Source organism: Salvia hispanica, chromosome 6 (assembly GCF_023119035.1).
Source record: "Salvia hispanica cultivar TCC Black 2014 chromosome 6, UniMelb_Shisp_WGS_1.0, whole genome shotgun sequence".
NCBI classification, from domain to species: domain Eukaryota; kingdom Viridiplantae; phylum Streptophyta; class Magnoliopsida; order Lamiales; family Lamiaceae; genus Salvia; species Salvia hispanica.
This window is the reverse complement of record NC_062970.1, coordinates 24,781,878-24,797,594: the sequence shown is the minus strand read 5'-3', so window position 1 is coordinate 24,797,594 and position 15,717 is coordinate 24,781,878. Positions and strand designations below refer to the sequence as shown.

Here is a 15,717-nt window from a genome sequence, read left to right as displayed (position 1 = left end):
TTTATCTATTTCTTTAACACACTAAACATCAATTTCTTAAACTCCATGCCGGAAAGTTTTATCTCAACTATGAGGGAACGAAGGGAGTATCTAATTTCAAAAGCTGACTTGTTGGGCTCATCTTTCCCTTGAACTACACTCATTGTTGAAGCTATCTACAAATTTTCAGCCAATTTGGGGTTGGGGAACCATTCCAAAAAAAATTCCTAAAGTTCAATACATGATTACTACAATTTCAGTTCATATATATAGCTTGTCTGTGTTGCCTTTAAGCCCAGTTCCTTGCTTTCACATGCTTGATCATTATTACTTTGGTGTTTACTACTTGCGCGACTATATTTACTTGAGGTGTATACCTTGATTGATTTTGTCTGAGCACCAACAATATGGATAGAAACCAAGAGAAAATACAATGATTCTACCATGGATAGAAACCATGAGAAAATACAATGATTCTACCATTTGAGACTAGTCCTAGATTGGATTTGAGCTCTTAATCTTTAATCTCCTCCAGAAATGGCTTGAGATCTTCTATTTATCTTCAAAATCGAGCTCTAGTCGCCTCCAATTGATTAGGACATGCATCCCTGGCTATTTATACCTTTAGGCGGGCCCATGGACTTGAAATAGGCTTCAGCACGTCGCCCATGGGTTGTCGGGTTCGTAAAAGGTCTGAACCCGGCGAGTCATCAAATTTGCACTTTGTCTTTAGAAATGATCTTAATATGCCAATTATTGTTTATATTCTAATCTTATTTGCTATCAAGCTATACTTACTTCTTTCTTCTTTTTCTCTTTAAGCTCTAGCCCTCTCGTCTTACAATACTTCAAAACGAGTGTGTAATTCACCTTAACACGGATATTAAAATAATGTTATACAAGTCTACAATTTGATTCTCCTGACGTTATGAAGATATTTTTAAAGAATGAGGATCGCGTTTGATATTAATGCATTAGTTCAAGGACTAAATTTGTAGCTCTCTCAGCTATAAAAGTATTAAAATGCCCACTGGGCCAAAATAGTGAAAAGTAACTTCTAGCGATATTACATCAAAGGTTAGACTGTTGTGATTTTAAGGTGTGATTTAAGTTCACAAAACGGATTTTAATTCCCTAAAAACACTATTTCTACAAATATACAGACGCACATTGTAGTACGAAGGGCATCGAATCCACAGGGATGAGGGTAATTGCTAATACTATTAAATCTAAATAAAAAACAGTAAAGTTGTGGCCTTAAAGGTTTGGACAAACGATTTAAGAAAAAATACCTAGGAGGTAAACTCAAGATTAACACAATAAAGGCAAAAAACTACTTCTAACTTGGTTCAGGTTACTTTTTCACATGACTCCTATTCCATAATTACTTTTCCAATGCTTTAGGGTCTTGTTGATTTTACACTTACTCGCAGCCGATCATTGATCGAGGAATTGTGCACCTTGGATGGGCTGATCTCGTCTCCTACGCTCTACTTACTAATTGTGCATTAAAACCTGTCTTGTCCCAAAAATTTCTATTTTTTGGGACGAAGGAAGTATAAAACATGCATTTCAAATTGCTTGTATGTGTAGAACCTTAATTTTCATACTCCATCCGTTCCAAAAAAATATGCGCACTTTCCATTTTCGTCTGTCCCATAAAAATATGAGCATTTTCATTTGTGGTTGACCCAATTAATTACCCCTATACATAAAGTTATTTACAACTTATAGCACCATTAAAACACTATAATAATGTGGGTCCCACTTTCCATTAACACTACTTTAATTACTTCCTTCGTTCCCTCGTAGTTGAGGCGAAACTTTTCGGCATAGAGATTAAGAAATGAATATTGAGTGTTTTAAATAAATAGATAAAAAAGTAAAAAAGAGAAAAAAGGCAGAGAGAATAAAATAGAGAGAATAAAGTAAGAAAGAGAAAAAAGTTACTATATATGGAAATAACTCAACTATGAAGGAACGGAGGGAGTACCATTCACCTCCTCATTCTTACTTTACCAATTTTGTCTTAATTCTAGTTTCATACCACATGCACATTTTTATGGGAAGAAGAGAGTATATGAGAATAAATTTTTTTACATTGTGGTTGTCGTTTCATTTATGTTGTGTTTTACAAGCATTTGTGTGTTTAAGCAAAAACGTCTAGATATTCTACATTATACGTAGGCTCTGGTATTCCACTCATTCCTAAATATATATAATTTTGAAATGACACGAATTTTAATATAAAATTAGTAAGCTGAGAGATATAGAAAGAATAGTGTGTTAGTTAAAAATTGGTCTCACCTCCGTAAAGAAATTTCTTAGAATAAAAAATTTCTATTTTTCGGAGATGAACCAAAAAAAAAATAATTCCTATTTTTGAGAAATGGAGGAAATATATAAAAATGTGAATCATATTCCATTAACCCTTATAATTCACTTTTCTTTAAATTGATTTAATTCACTTTTCTTTAAATTGGACAATTACGATGGAGAAGTGTATCATTGGTAAATGTTGCTGAGAAAAAATAATCGAATTATAGAATAAGGAAAAAAGGAAAAAGACAAGGAGGGGAAAACCGAAATCAGAAATCAAAGCCTTATCATGCAATGGCGAGAAATGACAGGCAAAGGAATAGCCACACAATCATATCCCAACCCACACAACACCATCTTATGTTTCTCACCCCCACAGCCACTCACTTGACTTCTACCCGCATCCTCTCCCTCTCTGCCTCCCTCCATCGCTCAACACTTCCACCAATTGAAAGAGAAAAACGGAATCCCGATATTTTGCAGGTACTATTATTTATTGTTCATCTCAATTGGGGGTTTCCTTATTTTATGCTGATTGCTGGGTTTCTGCAGCTGAGACTAATATGTTAGTTAAAAAACTGAACTTTTTTTGTATTTTTTTTCTTTAGGAGATTGGAGATAATTGAGTTTAATATAGAGATAAAAAGGTGGAATCTTGGAATGGTGCAGGGAATTTAAGTATTAAGGCATGGCTTCATTAGCTTCCCTTGCGAATTTGGGGAGCTTGAACATGATTTCTTTTGGTAATTTTGACGGCTCTGTTTGTTTAGTTAGGAGCATTTCTATTCATAGGAATGGGAATAGTTTTAGTGGAAGGAGGTGGAGGTATGTTGGTGTTTGTAGATATTCTGTAACGACGGATTACATTGCGGAACAAGGGACTTCGGTGTCTCTTGATTCGACCTACGGAGGTAGCAAAGAGAGTGACACCAACGCATTTCTCAAGGCAGCTCCAAAGCCTGTGTTGAAATCGGGGTCTAAGCCGAATCCCCTTCTTAACATGAGCTCGGATGAGTCGAAAGTTAACACGAGGTCGGATGCTGGGAGGGTGAGTGATGCAGAGGAAGAGAGGAGTAAGGTGATTGAGTCGTTAGGAGAGGTGCTTGAGAAGGCGGAGAAGTTAGAGACTAGCAAGAAACCCGATGCGCCTGCTAGCAAACCCTTGACTAGTGAAGTAGTGAACCAAAGGAATGGTAAGCCATTTAGTTCCGCAGAGAGCACAAATCGCAAGTCTAATAATAAGACCAATAAGAGTGTCTGGCGCAAAGGTAATCCCGTGTCGTCTGTGCAAAAAATTGTTAAGGAGACGGTAAAACAAGAACCTAGAACAGATGGAGGAGGGGTTTCCGTGTCTAGTTCTCAGCCTGCTGCTCCTGTTAGACCCCCGTCTCCACCTCAAAAAATACAACCAAAATTACAGGAGAGGCCCTCAGTAGCTCCTCCTTCGCCTCCTATAAAGAAACCTATCACACTGAAGGATGTCGGGGCAGGTCCGAAGCCACTTGTTTCGAATGGAACTGGTTCACCTCCAAAGTCTAAAGAACGGAAACCAATTCTAATTGATAAGTTTGCATCTAAGAAACCGGTGGTTGATCCTGTGATTGCTCAAGCTGTTTTAGCACCTACAAAACCAGTGAAGACATTTGGTCCTGTAAAGTTCAAAGAAGGATTTAGAAAGAAGGGTGGTCCATCCGGAGCACCTCGTAGGCGTTTAGATGAGGATGGTATTCAAGATGAGGATGCATCTGAACTAGATGTTTCTATTCGTGGTGCTGCAACTGCTAGAAAAGGAAGAAAATGGTCCAAAGCAAGCCGAAAGGCTGCCAGGCTTCAGGCAGCGAAAGATGCAGCACCTGTCAGAGTAGAAATCATGGAAGTTGAGGAAGATGGTATGTCAACCGAGGAGTTGGCCTACAACTTAGCCACTAGTGAAGGTGAGATTCTCGGGTATCTGTACTCTAAGGGAATCAAGCCTGATGGTGTCCTAAAGCTGAGTAAAGATGTGGTTAAGATGGTCTGTGAAGAGTATGAGGTGGAAGTCATTGATGCTGATCCTATCAGGGTGGAGGAATTGGCAAAAAAGAAGGAAATTCTTGATGATGATGACTTGGATAAGTTAGAATTGAGGCCTCCTGTGCTAACCATAATGGGCCATGTTGATCATGGAAAGGTCAGCAACATCCGTACTCAATTTTCGTCCATGTTTTAAATAGAATACGCTATCTTTACAAGCTTCGGCTAACTGGATTCTCTCCACATGCAGACGTCACTCTTGGACTACATACGGAAGAGCAAGGTATACGTTGCATATAACCTGTTTCTGATGATGTCACGAGACACATACATTGCCTTTAACCCATTTCTTGGAAACTGAATCCCAACTTATGTTTTTTATTAGGTGGCAGCATCTGAAGCTGGTGGGATCACTCAAGGGATAGGGGCTTACCGAGTTCAAGTACCTTTCGATGGAAAGCCACAAACATGCGTTTTTCTTGATACTCCCGGGCATGAAGTAATTTTATTTCTAGCTTATGATATTCTCATTCATTTGATCTATCTTTTTAGATTGTACAGATTAAAATAGCTATCATAAGTTATTTCCTGAGAAGTAATCTGCTCAGTATTTCTCGTTCTTATATCAAAGTATTCTTGTAGGCATTTGGGGCAATGAGAGCACGTGGAGCAAGAGTGACAGATATCGCTATTATTGTAGTTGCAGCTGATGATGGGATCCAACCTCAAACAACTGAGGCTATTGCACATGCCAAAGCAGCAGGAGTCCCAATCATTGTAGCTATAAATAAGGTATGTTGAGGCTGGTGTTATTGATAGATTTATTAATTTCCTATTAATTTTTCAGGGAATTTTGATTGCCATTCAATTTCCCCTTCATTGCAGATAGATAAGGATGGAGCTAATCCAGATCGTGTCATGCAAGATCTTTCATCTATTGGATTGATGCCAGAAGAGTGGGGTGGTGACATCCCAATGGTTAAGGTGACAAAATTTAGACCTGGAAATTCCATAACCCCCTCCCCCCAAAAAGAGAGAGAGAGATGGAGATAGAGATAGAAAGTAAAACACACGCACAGAGTAGGAAACCTACAAAGAACTTTTGATTGTATGCTGAAGTTATTTCTGAACAATTTATGACAGGTAAGTGCTCTCAAAGGGGAGAATGTTGACGAATTGCTGGAAACAGTCATGCTTGTTTCTGAGGTAACTAATACGTTGATCTTCAGGCAGAAGCTTTTCTATTACTGATCTCTATTTTGACATATTCTACTGCTTTTTTCTAGCGCATCTTCCATGTGTCTGTAATGGCATGTTAGTATGTTAGTATGAACCCACACATGATTGATGTCTCAACACATTTTGGAATACTCTCACCTTCAGTTGTCATTTTACTGAGAGTCGAGGATTTCTATGATTCTAACAGTATTTTAATTATTTAGTAGATTGTTAATCATTTATATCTATTTGATTGTCTACAATGGTTTTTATTGGTCTTTTTTAATTTTGTTCGCTTTCCTCCATTGAAGTTGCAAGAGCTGAAGGCAAACCCAAATAGAAATGCTAAAGGAACAGTTATTGAAGCTGGTCTGGATAAATCCAGAGGACCTGTAGCTACATTCATTGTGCAAAATGGAACACTCAAAAGAGGAGACATAGTAGTTTGTGGTGAAGCTTTTGGAAAGGTTTGTTTTTACATCAAACATCCTTAGACAAACTTTTCAATTTTTTTACTGATGTTGAGACCTCATTTTTCATGTCAGGTGAGGGCTTTATTTGATGATCAAGGGAAAAGGGTTGATGAAGCAGGGCCTTCGATTCCAGTACAGGTATTTATAGTCGTGAAATCAACATGCTTTCTTTGTCATTCTTATTCATCACTGGATGCTATAACAACAACCTAGGATGTAGCAAACTTGCTAAACTATATTGGGCTTTGATTTATTTAGCTTCCAGTTTGATGTAGTGTATAGCTAACTTTGTATCTCTGTCTTTCTGCGCGAACATAACTATTAGTCCGTTTACTGATAAAGTGATCTGCATTTCTGTTGATTGATAAGTAAGCACATGATTTGGCAGGTTATTGGATTAAATAATGTTCCTTTAGCTGGTGATGAGTTTGAGGTTGTTGGTTCACTTGATATCGCTCGAGAACAGGCAGAGTCACGGGCAGATTATATGAGGAATGAGCGTATTATGGAAAAAGCTGGAGACGGAATGATTACACTATCCTCGTTGGCTTCTGCTGTTTCAGCGGGGAAAACTGTTGGATTAGATCTTCATCAGCTTAATATAATACTGAAAGTTGATCTTCAGGTATGCCTATTGGTATCATACGGAACCTAACTCGACCTTTTAAGATCCTGCAAACTGTCCACAGTAAAGATGCAAGGCTTAGTAATAGTGAGAGAATCACTAACTTCACTGTCATTCCATCTATTCAGTACTAAGATTCTGATTGTTGAACACTCTATAATCAAAATAACTCAAAGTACTTTGATTTGATGTGAAATGAGCTCAAATATTTGTTTAATCGTAGGGGTCGATTGAGGCTGTCAGGCAAGCTCTGCAGGTGCTTCCACAAACTAACATCAGTCTGAAGTTTCTACTGCAAGCAACGGGGGATGTCAGCTCCAGTGATGTTGACCTTGCAGTGGCAAGTAAAGCAATTATTTTCGGCTTTAATGTTAAGGTACCTGGTTCAGTCAAGAGCCAAGCAGATAGCAAAGGTGTTGAGATTCGGCTGTACAGAGTTATCTACGATCTTATTGATGATGTTCGGAATGCAATGGAGGGACTCCTAGATACAGTTGAGGTAAAGCATATTTACAGATTCTTCGATTTTTGTGGTTCAGAATATGTGGGAATCACTTTGTGATGACTGGAAGTCCATGTTCGAAACTAGTTTATATAGTTAGCTTAACTAATATAGTGGCAGAAGGCCTGTTAATTGACTTTAATCCCTAAATATTTGTTTCGAAATCTCAGGACTAAGTGAGGGCTGGATGCCAGTACTTACTAATAATTTTTGTTAAACTCGCTTTTTTTTGGTTGAAGAATACTGACATTATCCGGAAACTTGTTTGTTCTTCCAGGAAGAGGTGCCTATAGGAATGGCGGAAGTGAGGGCTGTATTCAGCAGTGGCAGTGGGCGTGTTGCAGGATGCATGGTGACAGACGGCAAGCTAGTTAAAGGCTGTGGAATTCGCGTGGTTAGAAAAGGCAAAGAAGTTCATGTTGGCGTACTTGATTCCTTAAGACGGGTCAAGGAGATGGTGAAAGAGGTAATTTCTGACCCGACATTGTCTCTGTTACTTTGACTTACCTCTTAAATAGGAAGCGACGTGTAAAATCAATGTTCTGACATTGCCACTTACTCAGTTCTACCATGTCGTTTTTCCTTTATGCAACATTTCCCTGTTGCTAGTTCGTCTCTTCTTACCTCATTTACCATTATGGGCAATGTTACAGGTGAATTCTGGACTAGAGTGTGGAATTGGAGCAGAGGATTACGATGATTGGGAGGAAGGAGACAGTGTGGAGGCCTTCAACAAAGTGGAGAAGAAGAGGACGCTAGAAGAGGCATCGGCCTTAATGTCAGCTACGCTGGAGGAAGTACGGAGATAAACTGTATATAAGACATTGCTGGAGGTGGTGTCGTTGGCAATGAATTCGACTGGTTGGATCCTGTTGCGTATATCCATCCCAGTAGCTACGCCGCCTGCCAAAAAAGGAACGTGCAGATTAGCCCCTGTTTGTATGCTATTTCTTTGTAAATAGACAAATAGTTGATGTATATCAGAAACTGAGCTCCATTTTGTTAGGAGTGACAGGTTGAGCATTCGTTCAAGTTTTTCAAATTGAAAGAGTTCAGACACATGTAACAAGATACAGTGTTCTAACACAAATGTCCCTTGCAGTTTGGAACTGTTCGAGAGAGGAGAGGTGTTGTGCATTTTAAGGTATAAATATAAGCGCATGTAGCCACAGGCTAGTACCTCCTCCGTCCGAAGAAAGATGACTCTTTCCTTGGGTAGCATAGGATTTTATGCAACTTTATTTTGTGTGTTGAGTAGAGAGAATAAAGTAAGAGAGATAAATACAGTAGAGATAAAAATGTTTCTATTTAGTAATGAGTCATTTTGGTTGGGATAAATAAAAAAGAAAAGAGGGTCAATTGAGGTGGGACGGATGAAGTAATAAATATCTTAAACATATTCTAAAACTGCAAGAAAACTCCTGGATAGGTATCCTACATTTGTACTGAATTCTTTCTGGTTAAAGAATCTCTGTCTAATTTTTCTGGAACAATTAGGAGGTTCTCAAGAAGAAATATGGGCTTCTGGCGGCAACATGCTTGGTCCCGCTCATGAGGACAAATCACTATGTTCTAAGAAGAAATATTTGAGTATCTATCTCATTCATCTCATACCAAATCCAATCAATCAAATAACTTTTTCGAGATATATGAGATTAAAAGTACTCCCTCCATCGGTGATAATTTGTCGTTTGACTCGGCACGAGTTTTAAAATATGTAATAGAAAGTGAGTTGAAAAAGTTAGTAACATGTAGGTCCTACTTTTATATATTAGTTTTATAATAAAATTGGAGTGATAATGAGTTAGTGGAATGTGGGGTCCACTATCAAAAATGATAAAAGTGAAAGGTGACAAATTTTTAGGGATAAACGAAAATGGAAATAAGTGACAAATTTTCAGGGACGTAAGGAGTAGTAGATAGAGGTCGAATTTATAAGAAGATGGTTTGGATGATCTAAGAGACTTAATAGCGATAAAAGAATAGATATGTTTTGGATACGGAATAAAATAAAATAGAAGCATTAAAAATAAGACAGATAGATCACCAATGAGACAAACTACTCCTGACTTGATTCGGAATGGTTTCAACCTATTTTTACCAAACTCATTTGGCCATTCCTAAAAATTTCTAGCCACTCACGGATCCAAGTTGTGTTATGCTCCCGCTGATCACGTCTTCTAGGCTTTTACTTACTTATCTTTCACCCCTGCTAGATAGCGTATTAAGCTGCATATTAATTTCTAAATCGGATCAACAATCCCTTAGACTACTCACCTATCACACACTACTAGGTAGCGCATGCGGCTTTTGATTATAGTGTTTGAACAAGAATGATAATCCACTTATTGAACAATAACCTCACACGTTCTAGTCCTTAGGGCCACCTATGAAACCATAATCTCACATGTTTCTGGTTGTTAGATTTCTCCTTATTGTAAGTTAAAGAGACATTAAATAATAGACAAATACAAAATTAATTTATTCGAATAGAACTAACACATGTGAAAATAAGCACAATAATAATAAAAAATGAGTTGTTGAAAACATGCAAGAAAATCATCATTTGGAGAAATAAGGTTCAACACAATTTATACTAGTACAAGCTAGCTTGAGTAATCCAAAAACTTAGCTACACATGGCATGATAAAGAAAATTTAAATACGAATACCAAAGTGAAGGTTGAGATAACTCTTCTTAATCTTCTCTTGTGCGGATCCCTATGATTTTACGTCGGGCGGCGTGAAAAGATGGAAGAAAAAGAAGAGAAAAAACAATAAATCCACGTGACCAAATTTTGTACAACCAAACACTAGTTTATTTGAAAAAATAAGTTTATTTATGCATTTAATTGAAATATATGGATGTAATCTGTAGTACATGGAAAGTGCATAATATTGTGGTCATATATTTATAATTTGTGTATAATTTTTTTACTTTTTTAGAACCATAAATGTAATTAGTGAATACTTTAATTCAAATTTTAAAAACAATAGAAAGAAAATTCAAATATAAAAATAAAAAATGAGGTTAAAGGCTAATAACTCTTTCTAACTTGTCCACTTACTACATTTATTATTTTAATATATAATTAATATATAAAATTATTAATATAACCTTATTTTGGTTGTACAAAATTTGGTTGTTTATCATCACTCGAGAGAAAATGTGGAACAAAAGATCAGATAAAAGGTAATCCCTCCGTCCGCCATTACTTTAACTAGTTTCCTTTTTGGTTCGTCTACAATACTTGTCACACTTACTTTTTACTACTTTTAGCACTGGACCCCACATTCCACTCACTCATTTAATTTACATTTTATTATAAACTATTACTCCATCCGTCCCCAAAGAATATGCACTTTGGGTATGACACGAGTTTTAATGCAAAATTGGGAAAGTAAAAGAGAGGTAGAGAGAATAAGTAATTAAAGTATTGTTAGTGGAGAATAGGTCTCACCTTATTAGAGTGAAAAAGAGTTTCCAAAATTGGAAAGTGCATATTCTCGTGGGACGAACTAAAAAGGAAAGAGTGCATATTCTGGTGGGACGGAGGGAGTATTTAAAGTAGGACTCACATTTCACTAACCTTTTCTACCCACTTTACTTTATATTTTTTTAAATTAAGCCAGGTCAACTTGTGACAATTAATTGCGAACGGAGGGAGTATGAATTATGAGCCCAATGAAACCATTTTGTAGGCGTGGAAATGATTGAGACCCAATAGTGTTCGAGTTATACGGTATATCTGAAGTAAGGAAGAAAGTAGGCTCGAAAAGGGTAAAATATCGCGCTAGGAGTCGCCTGATCCAGTCAGTGGACGCTGAGCACCTTTTGTTCTCGCTAGTTCTTGTCCAGTTTGCTCACTAGACGCTAATGTCGTACAGTTTTCGTAAAACGACTATAAGTTTTTCTACCAAACGTTTGGAAATCATCTTTATAGGGTGATTCTTCGACCTTCTTTTATCGTCCACTTTATTCTAAATTACTACATATATGATCAAACACAGTGCTATAATATAATTAGTCCATAAAACAATTAAAAATACATAAAACTAAGAGAAACCAAAAATAACAAATTTACCGATGAAAATTCCGTCGGTAAATCCATTTTTTCCTTTGGTGAACTATTTTATCGACCAACTATAGTAATTTGTTTTTAGCTATGGCCAACGGAAAAGCCATCGGTAACTCCGTTGGTAATTTATCAAATCCGTTGATAACATCGATGTCTGTCGGTAATTACCGACGGCGGATTGGATGTTGTCGGTAATTCCGTTGGTAACTGAACTCTTTTTGTAGTGGCATATGTAATTCACATCAGGAGGCAAGAACAAAATGTTATATTCTCTACGGACACTCTTTAATTTGTATTGATTACATAAAGCTTATCAAATTTGTAAGTAAGCAAGTGAGATAGTGATTACCCTAAGCATACAGAATTTTGTTCAAAATATACCGTTAAGTTGGAGAGAGTAGTACTTATTTATATTAATATGAGAGAGAACTTTTTTCAAAAAGGAAATGTAACATCTTTTGTGGGACAATCTAAAATAGAAAGTGTACATCTACCATGGGACTGAGGGAGTAATCAAATAATAAAGTCCGGCACGTACCGATCAAAACTATAGAGTTTGTGACAGATATAATGTGTCGTCGGGAAGAAAATGTGTTTGATTGTTTCTGTATTTTAGAAGATAGGTTGATTTAGAAAATTGGAATATAATAAATCCTTATTTCACAAACAAAAGACTACATCACTCGGCTCATACAAAACAAAACAAAACTAAAAAGAAGAAGAAATCAACATCTTCACTGCCCATAAAATGCAGGCTGGTTATGTGAAGAAGACAAGCAACAAGTAATTAAATAGAGCAAAATAGCCTTAGCAGAAGACGATAGTCTAACTCTAGCTACGGCTTTATTCTTAGCGCGAATACATGAACAAATCGATCACTCGAAAGGGGAGGAGGCCTGCAGAAGATATCTTCGACGATCAACATTCACGTCGTTTTTCGACGACGCATATGTCTTGTCCTCGTCAATAGTGTCCATGATTTTGATGAGTGGGCGCCTCGTTATGGAGATAAACTTGGCCGGAGCTACTTCAGTTGTGAACCGAAGCTTCGGGATTTTTGCCATTGGATAACTTATTTCAAACTCAAGATTAAGGAGTAGATAGAGTAGGTTTGAGAATTGAGATATTTGTGATGTGGAGGGAAATGAAGAGAGTTTATATATATATATATATATATATAGCATGGGCATGGGATGGGGCATTAGACACACCAAGAAATATCATAATCAAGGTGAAGTGATTGATACGGCGTTGCTGTGAAATTTTGATTCTACTCGGCCGTCTCTTTAATGCATAAAGTATATCTCATGACATCTTCTTCTCATACTATTATTTATTTGAGGTTTCACAAGTAATATTCCATCCTTCCTATAAGCATCTTTTTGGTATACAGATTAAAAAATTTAATGGTATATTCTCCACGTCCTATAGAAATAAGTCATAAATTTTGGATTGTCACGAATTTTAATGCGTAATTAGTAATGTAAGAGAGAATGAAAAAAAAAATAGTTGAAATTGTGCAGTAGATGGTGAGCCCCGGCCCCATAAATAATAAAGTAAAAGAGAATGGGAAAAAGATTGTCATAAATAAATATAGACTATTTCTATTGGATGGAAAAAAAAAAAGAAATATGACATATTTTAATGGGACGAAAGAAGTACTATTTTTTAGAAATTGATCTGATATGGAGCTGCGCAAAAAAATAAAATAAAAAAAATACTCCCTCCGTCCCCCATTAATTGACACTGTTGACTTGGCACAAATTTTAAGAAATATAGTGGAAAATGGATGGTAAAAGTTAGTGGATGGTGAGTCTCACTTTTATATATCAATTTTATAATAACATGTGAGTGTAATGTGAGATCCATTACCAAAAGTAGTATAAGTAAGAATGTCAATTAATTGAGGACGGACGGAAAAAGAAATTGCAATTGGAGACTGAGGGAGTAGCGTAAATCTATTGCTACATAAAAATAGAGTAAGATGGTTGCAAATTTCGACAAAAAAAATGTGTTAGAGATAAAAAAAAAAAGTTTGATAGTATCACGTAATTAAGTTGAAAACTTTGTGGTCAGCATAAATTAAGAAAATTCATGTTAAAAATTGAGTTTATAAGGAAGAATAATTCTTGGTGTAGAGTTAACACCCAATCAGTATAATCAGTAATCACTTAGAAAGTAAATTAAATGATGTACTATAAAAATGTAGGATGTTGAAAATAGTAAGGAGCATTAATATGTGTGCGTAGATTCATCTGAAAATTAATATGGTAAGGTTGGAGGAAAAGTGTGTTTTTGTCATCAACTATATCAAGTTAAGAAGCTCCTGCAGCGGCGAGAAGCCATTTTGATATCAGAAGCCATTTTGATTTGTATATCAAATATACAAAGTAGTTGTCTCCTAATATTAGATCATACAAATGAAATGAGAGTAGTTGCAATAATAAATATGCGGTCCCATCCCATATAGATGACCTAATTTAGAGGTAATGAGTTGTATAATGCAGCCATAAAGTCGAACGTGGATCTTCAAATCGCCAAAAAATTGTAGCGACTAGAAACATGCTCACAAATAGGACCACCCTATGTTGCATTCTTCAAAAAGTAGTTCATTGTTCGAATCAATTAAATGAATTGATTTCTAACGATAGAGGGATCGAACAATATTCCTAATGTTTGATTTATAAGATTATATCTCAAAATTAAATATATATTGTGTTTGGTTCATGAAATTGAGTCTCACAATTCAATCCTAGATGCATAATTAGTCATATCCATCTCTTCTAAAAAATAATCTCAAAATTAAATCCTAAACTAATTATTTTGTCTAATAATCTGAACAGCCACTTAATGCATATAATTTCCATGGCAATTAAGGTGATTTATAGTAATTGTCATTTGCACCACTACGGATTCGAACATACACATCATCATATAAAATATATTGAACTTTTGGAACTAGTTTTTCTCAATATGGCTATCGTTTCCCCCAGCAGCGGATAAAGTTCGATTGCAACATTATACTACCAAAATAAAGTTTAATTATATACTTAGATCATTTAAACATAATTCTCTTATACTTCAATCCCATAAAAATATGTGTACTTTCTGTTTCTATCCGTCCCATACAAATATAAGCATTTCCATTTATGAAAAGTAGACCCCAACTCATTACTCATATACATTACCACTTATATCGCTATAGCCCACCATTAAAACTCATTAAACACTACTCCCTTCGTCCATGAATGTTGTCACTTTTGCCATTTCGATCCTTCTGAAAAATCTTGTTCATTTTGCTTTTCTTTCCATTTTTGGGAATGAAACCTACTTTCCATTAACTCATTAGAGTGTCCACAATAGGGTGCACAACCACGATTCCACCAAGGCACAGCCACAAAAACTCTTCCACAACCACAAAAACTTTTCCACAGCCATAAAAACTTGTCTAGCCCAATAAACACCCACGCCACAGCCACAAATCACATATTTATAGATTGTTGGAATATTTTAATTGGATTAGAATAAAAATTATCGGACAAAATTAATTACAAAAAAACATCATTTATATAGAATAAAAATTAAAACCAAATCTTCGTTGTATTATAAATAGAGGAAAATTATACAATGAAAATTAACTAAAAACATAAAAAAAAACACTACCGCCGCTTGATCTCCATCTCCATCCCCATTCCCATCGCCGCCGCCGCCGTCATCCCCAGCTGATCCCTCAGCCTCCGCATGAGTTCGAAGTACAACCCCTTGGTGATCGGGTCGGTCGCGCTCTTGTAGGCTCTATCGTTCTCGGCCAGTTGCTTCATCATCTTGAGGTCCAAGTCGCTGTTCAACACCGAGACCGGGGCAGAAAATCCCGAGCAGGATCCTGGCGCGAGAGGCTCTAGTGTCTCGGATAGTGGATTGTTGTCCTTGGGGACGTGGGCGGCGGGAGATTGTGGAGGGGGGCTCCTCCCTCGACCTCTTCATTGAAGTTGATGGAACGTGAGCCGCTGCTGTTGCTGCTGCTGTTCCCGGCTAGCCGAGTCTCATCCGCTTCGTCCAAGACCCACGCTCTTCCTCGCAGATGGCCTTGAATTTCGGACAGCCCTGGAGAATGACCGACGAGGCTCGTTTCATGCATGTGTATGTGTTCCATAGTAAAACTGCACTTAAATCAGTAAAACTAACCATCCTTTTTGAGCCAGGTGTGTGTAAATTTTGCCATAAACCGAAGATCGCACGATTCAAGAGGGCGAACGCAAAAGTCAAGAAAAGGAGGAGAAAAAGGCAGCAACAAGCTGATCAGGTTGATATTCTACCGGAGCCAGGCTGCACTGGAGAGAAGATTAAAGACTCCACTCAAAGGTGTGAAGGGAAGCAACGTCATTTCAGGGAGGTGGTACCTTAGGGATCAGAGCCCTACGCCTCCCTACATAAAGGAGCCCAACACACCAAGAGAAAGAGAGTTCCCCCATTTTCATTTTTCTGTATCGTAGTTTAGAGGGGGTTCTCA

At 36.9% G+C, this 15,717-nt stretch overlaps 1 protein-coding gene across 1 annotated transcript; it reads left to right on the top strand.

The window, feature by feature from the left end:
* The first annotated feature begins 2,614 nt into the window (after positions 1-2,614).
* Positions 2,615-8,233, top strand: LOC125193901 (translation initiation factor IF-2, chloroplastic). Its single transcript, XM_048091835.1, has 13 exons — positions 2,615-2,781; positions 2,907-4,468; positions 4,562-4,594; positions 4,697-4,810; positions 4,954-5,103; positions 5,197-5,295; positions 5,455-5,517; positions 5,841-5,996; positions 6,075-6,140; positions 6,391-6,627; positions 6,851-7,126; positions 7,407-7,595; positions 7,783-8,233. The coding sequence occupies exons 2-13, from the start codon at positions 2,987-2,989 to the stop codon at positions 7,936-7,938; spliced, it is 3,021 nt and encodes a 1,006-aa protein (XP_047947792.1). The 5' UTR covers positions 2,615-2,781; positions 2,907-2,986; the 3' UTR covers positions 7,939-8,233.
* The last annotated feature ends 7,484 nt before the right edge of the window (positions 8,234-15,717 follow it).

Excerpts from the sequence above, each read along its gene's own strand:
- LOC125193901 (XM_048091835.1), top strand. The coding sequence starts at position 2,987 with ATGGCTTCATTAGCTTCCCTTGCGAATTTGGGGAGCTTGAACATGATT. Across the intron at positions 5,518-5,840 it reads CAGTCATGCTTGTTTCTGAG|TTGCAAGAGCTGAAGGCAAA; the intron begins GTAACTAATACG and ends CCTCCATTGAAG. Across the intron at positions 6,628-6,850 it reads TACTGAAAGTTGATCTTCAG|GGGTCGATTGAGGCTGTCAG; the intron begins GTATGCCTATTG and ends GTTTAATCGTAG.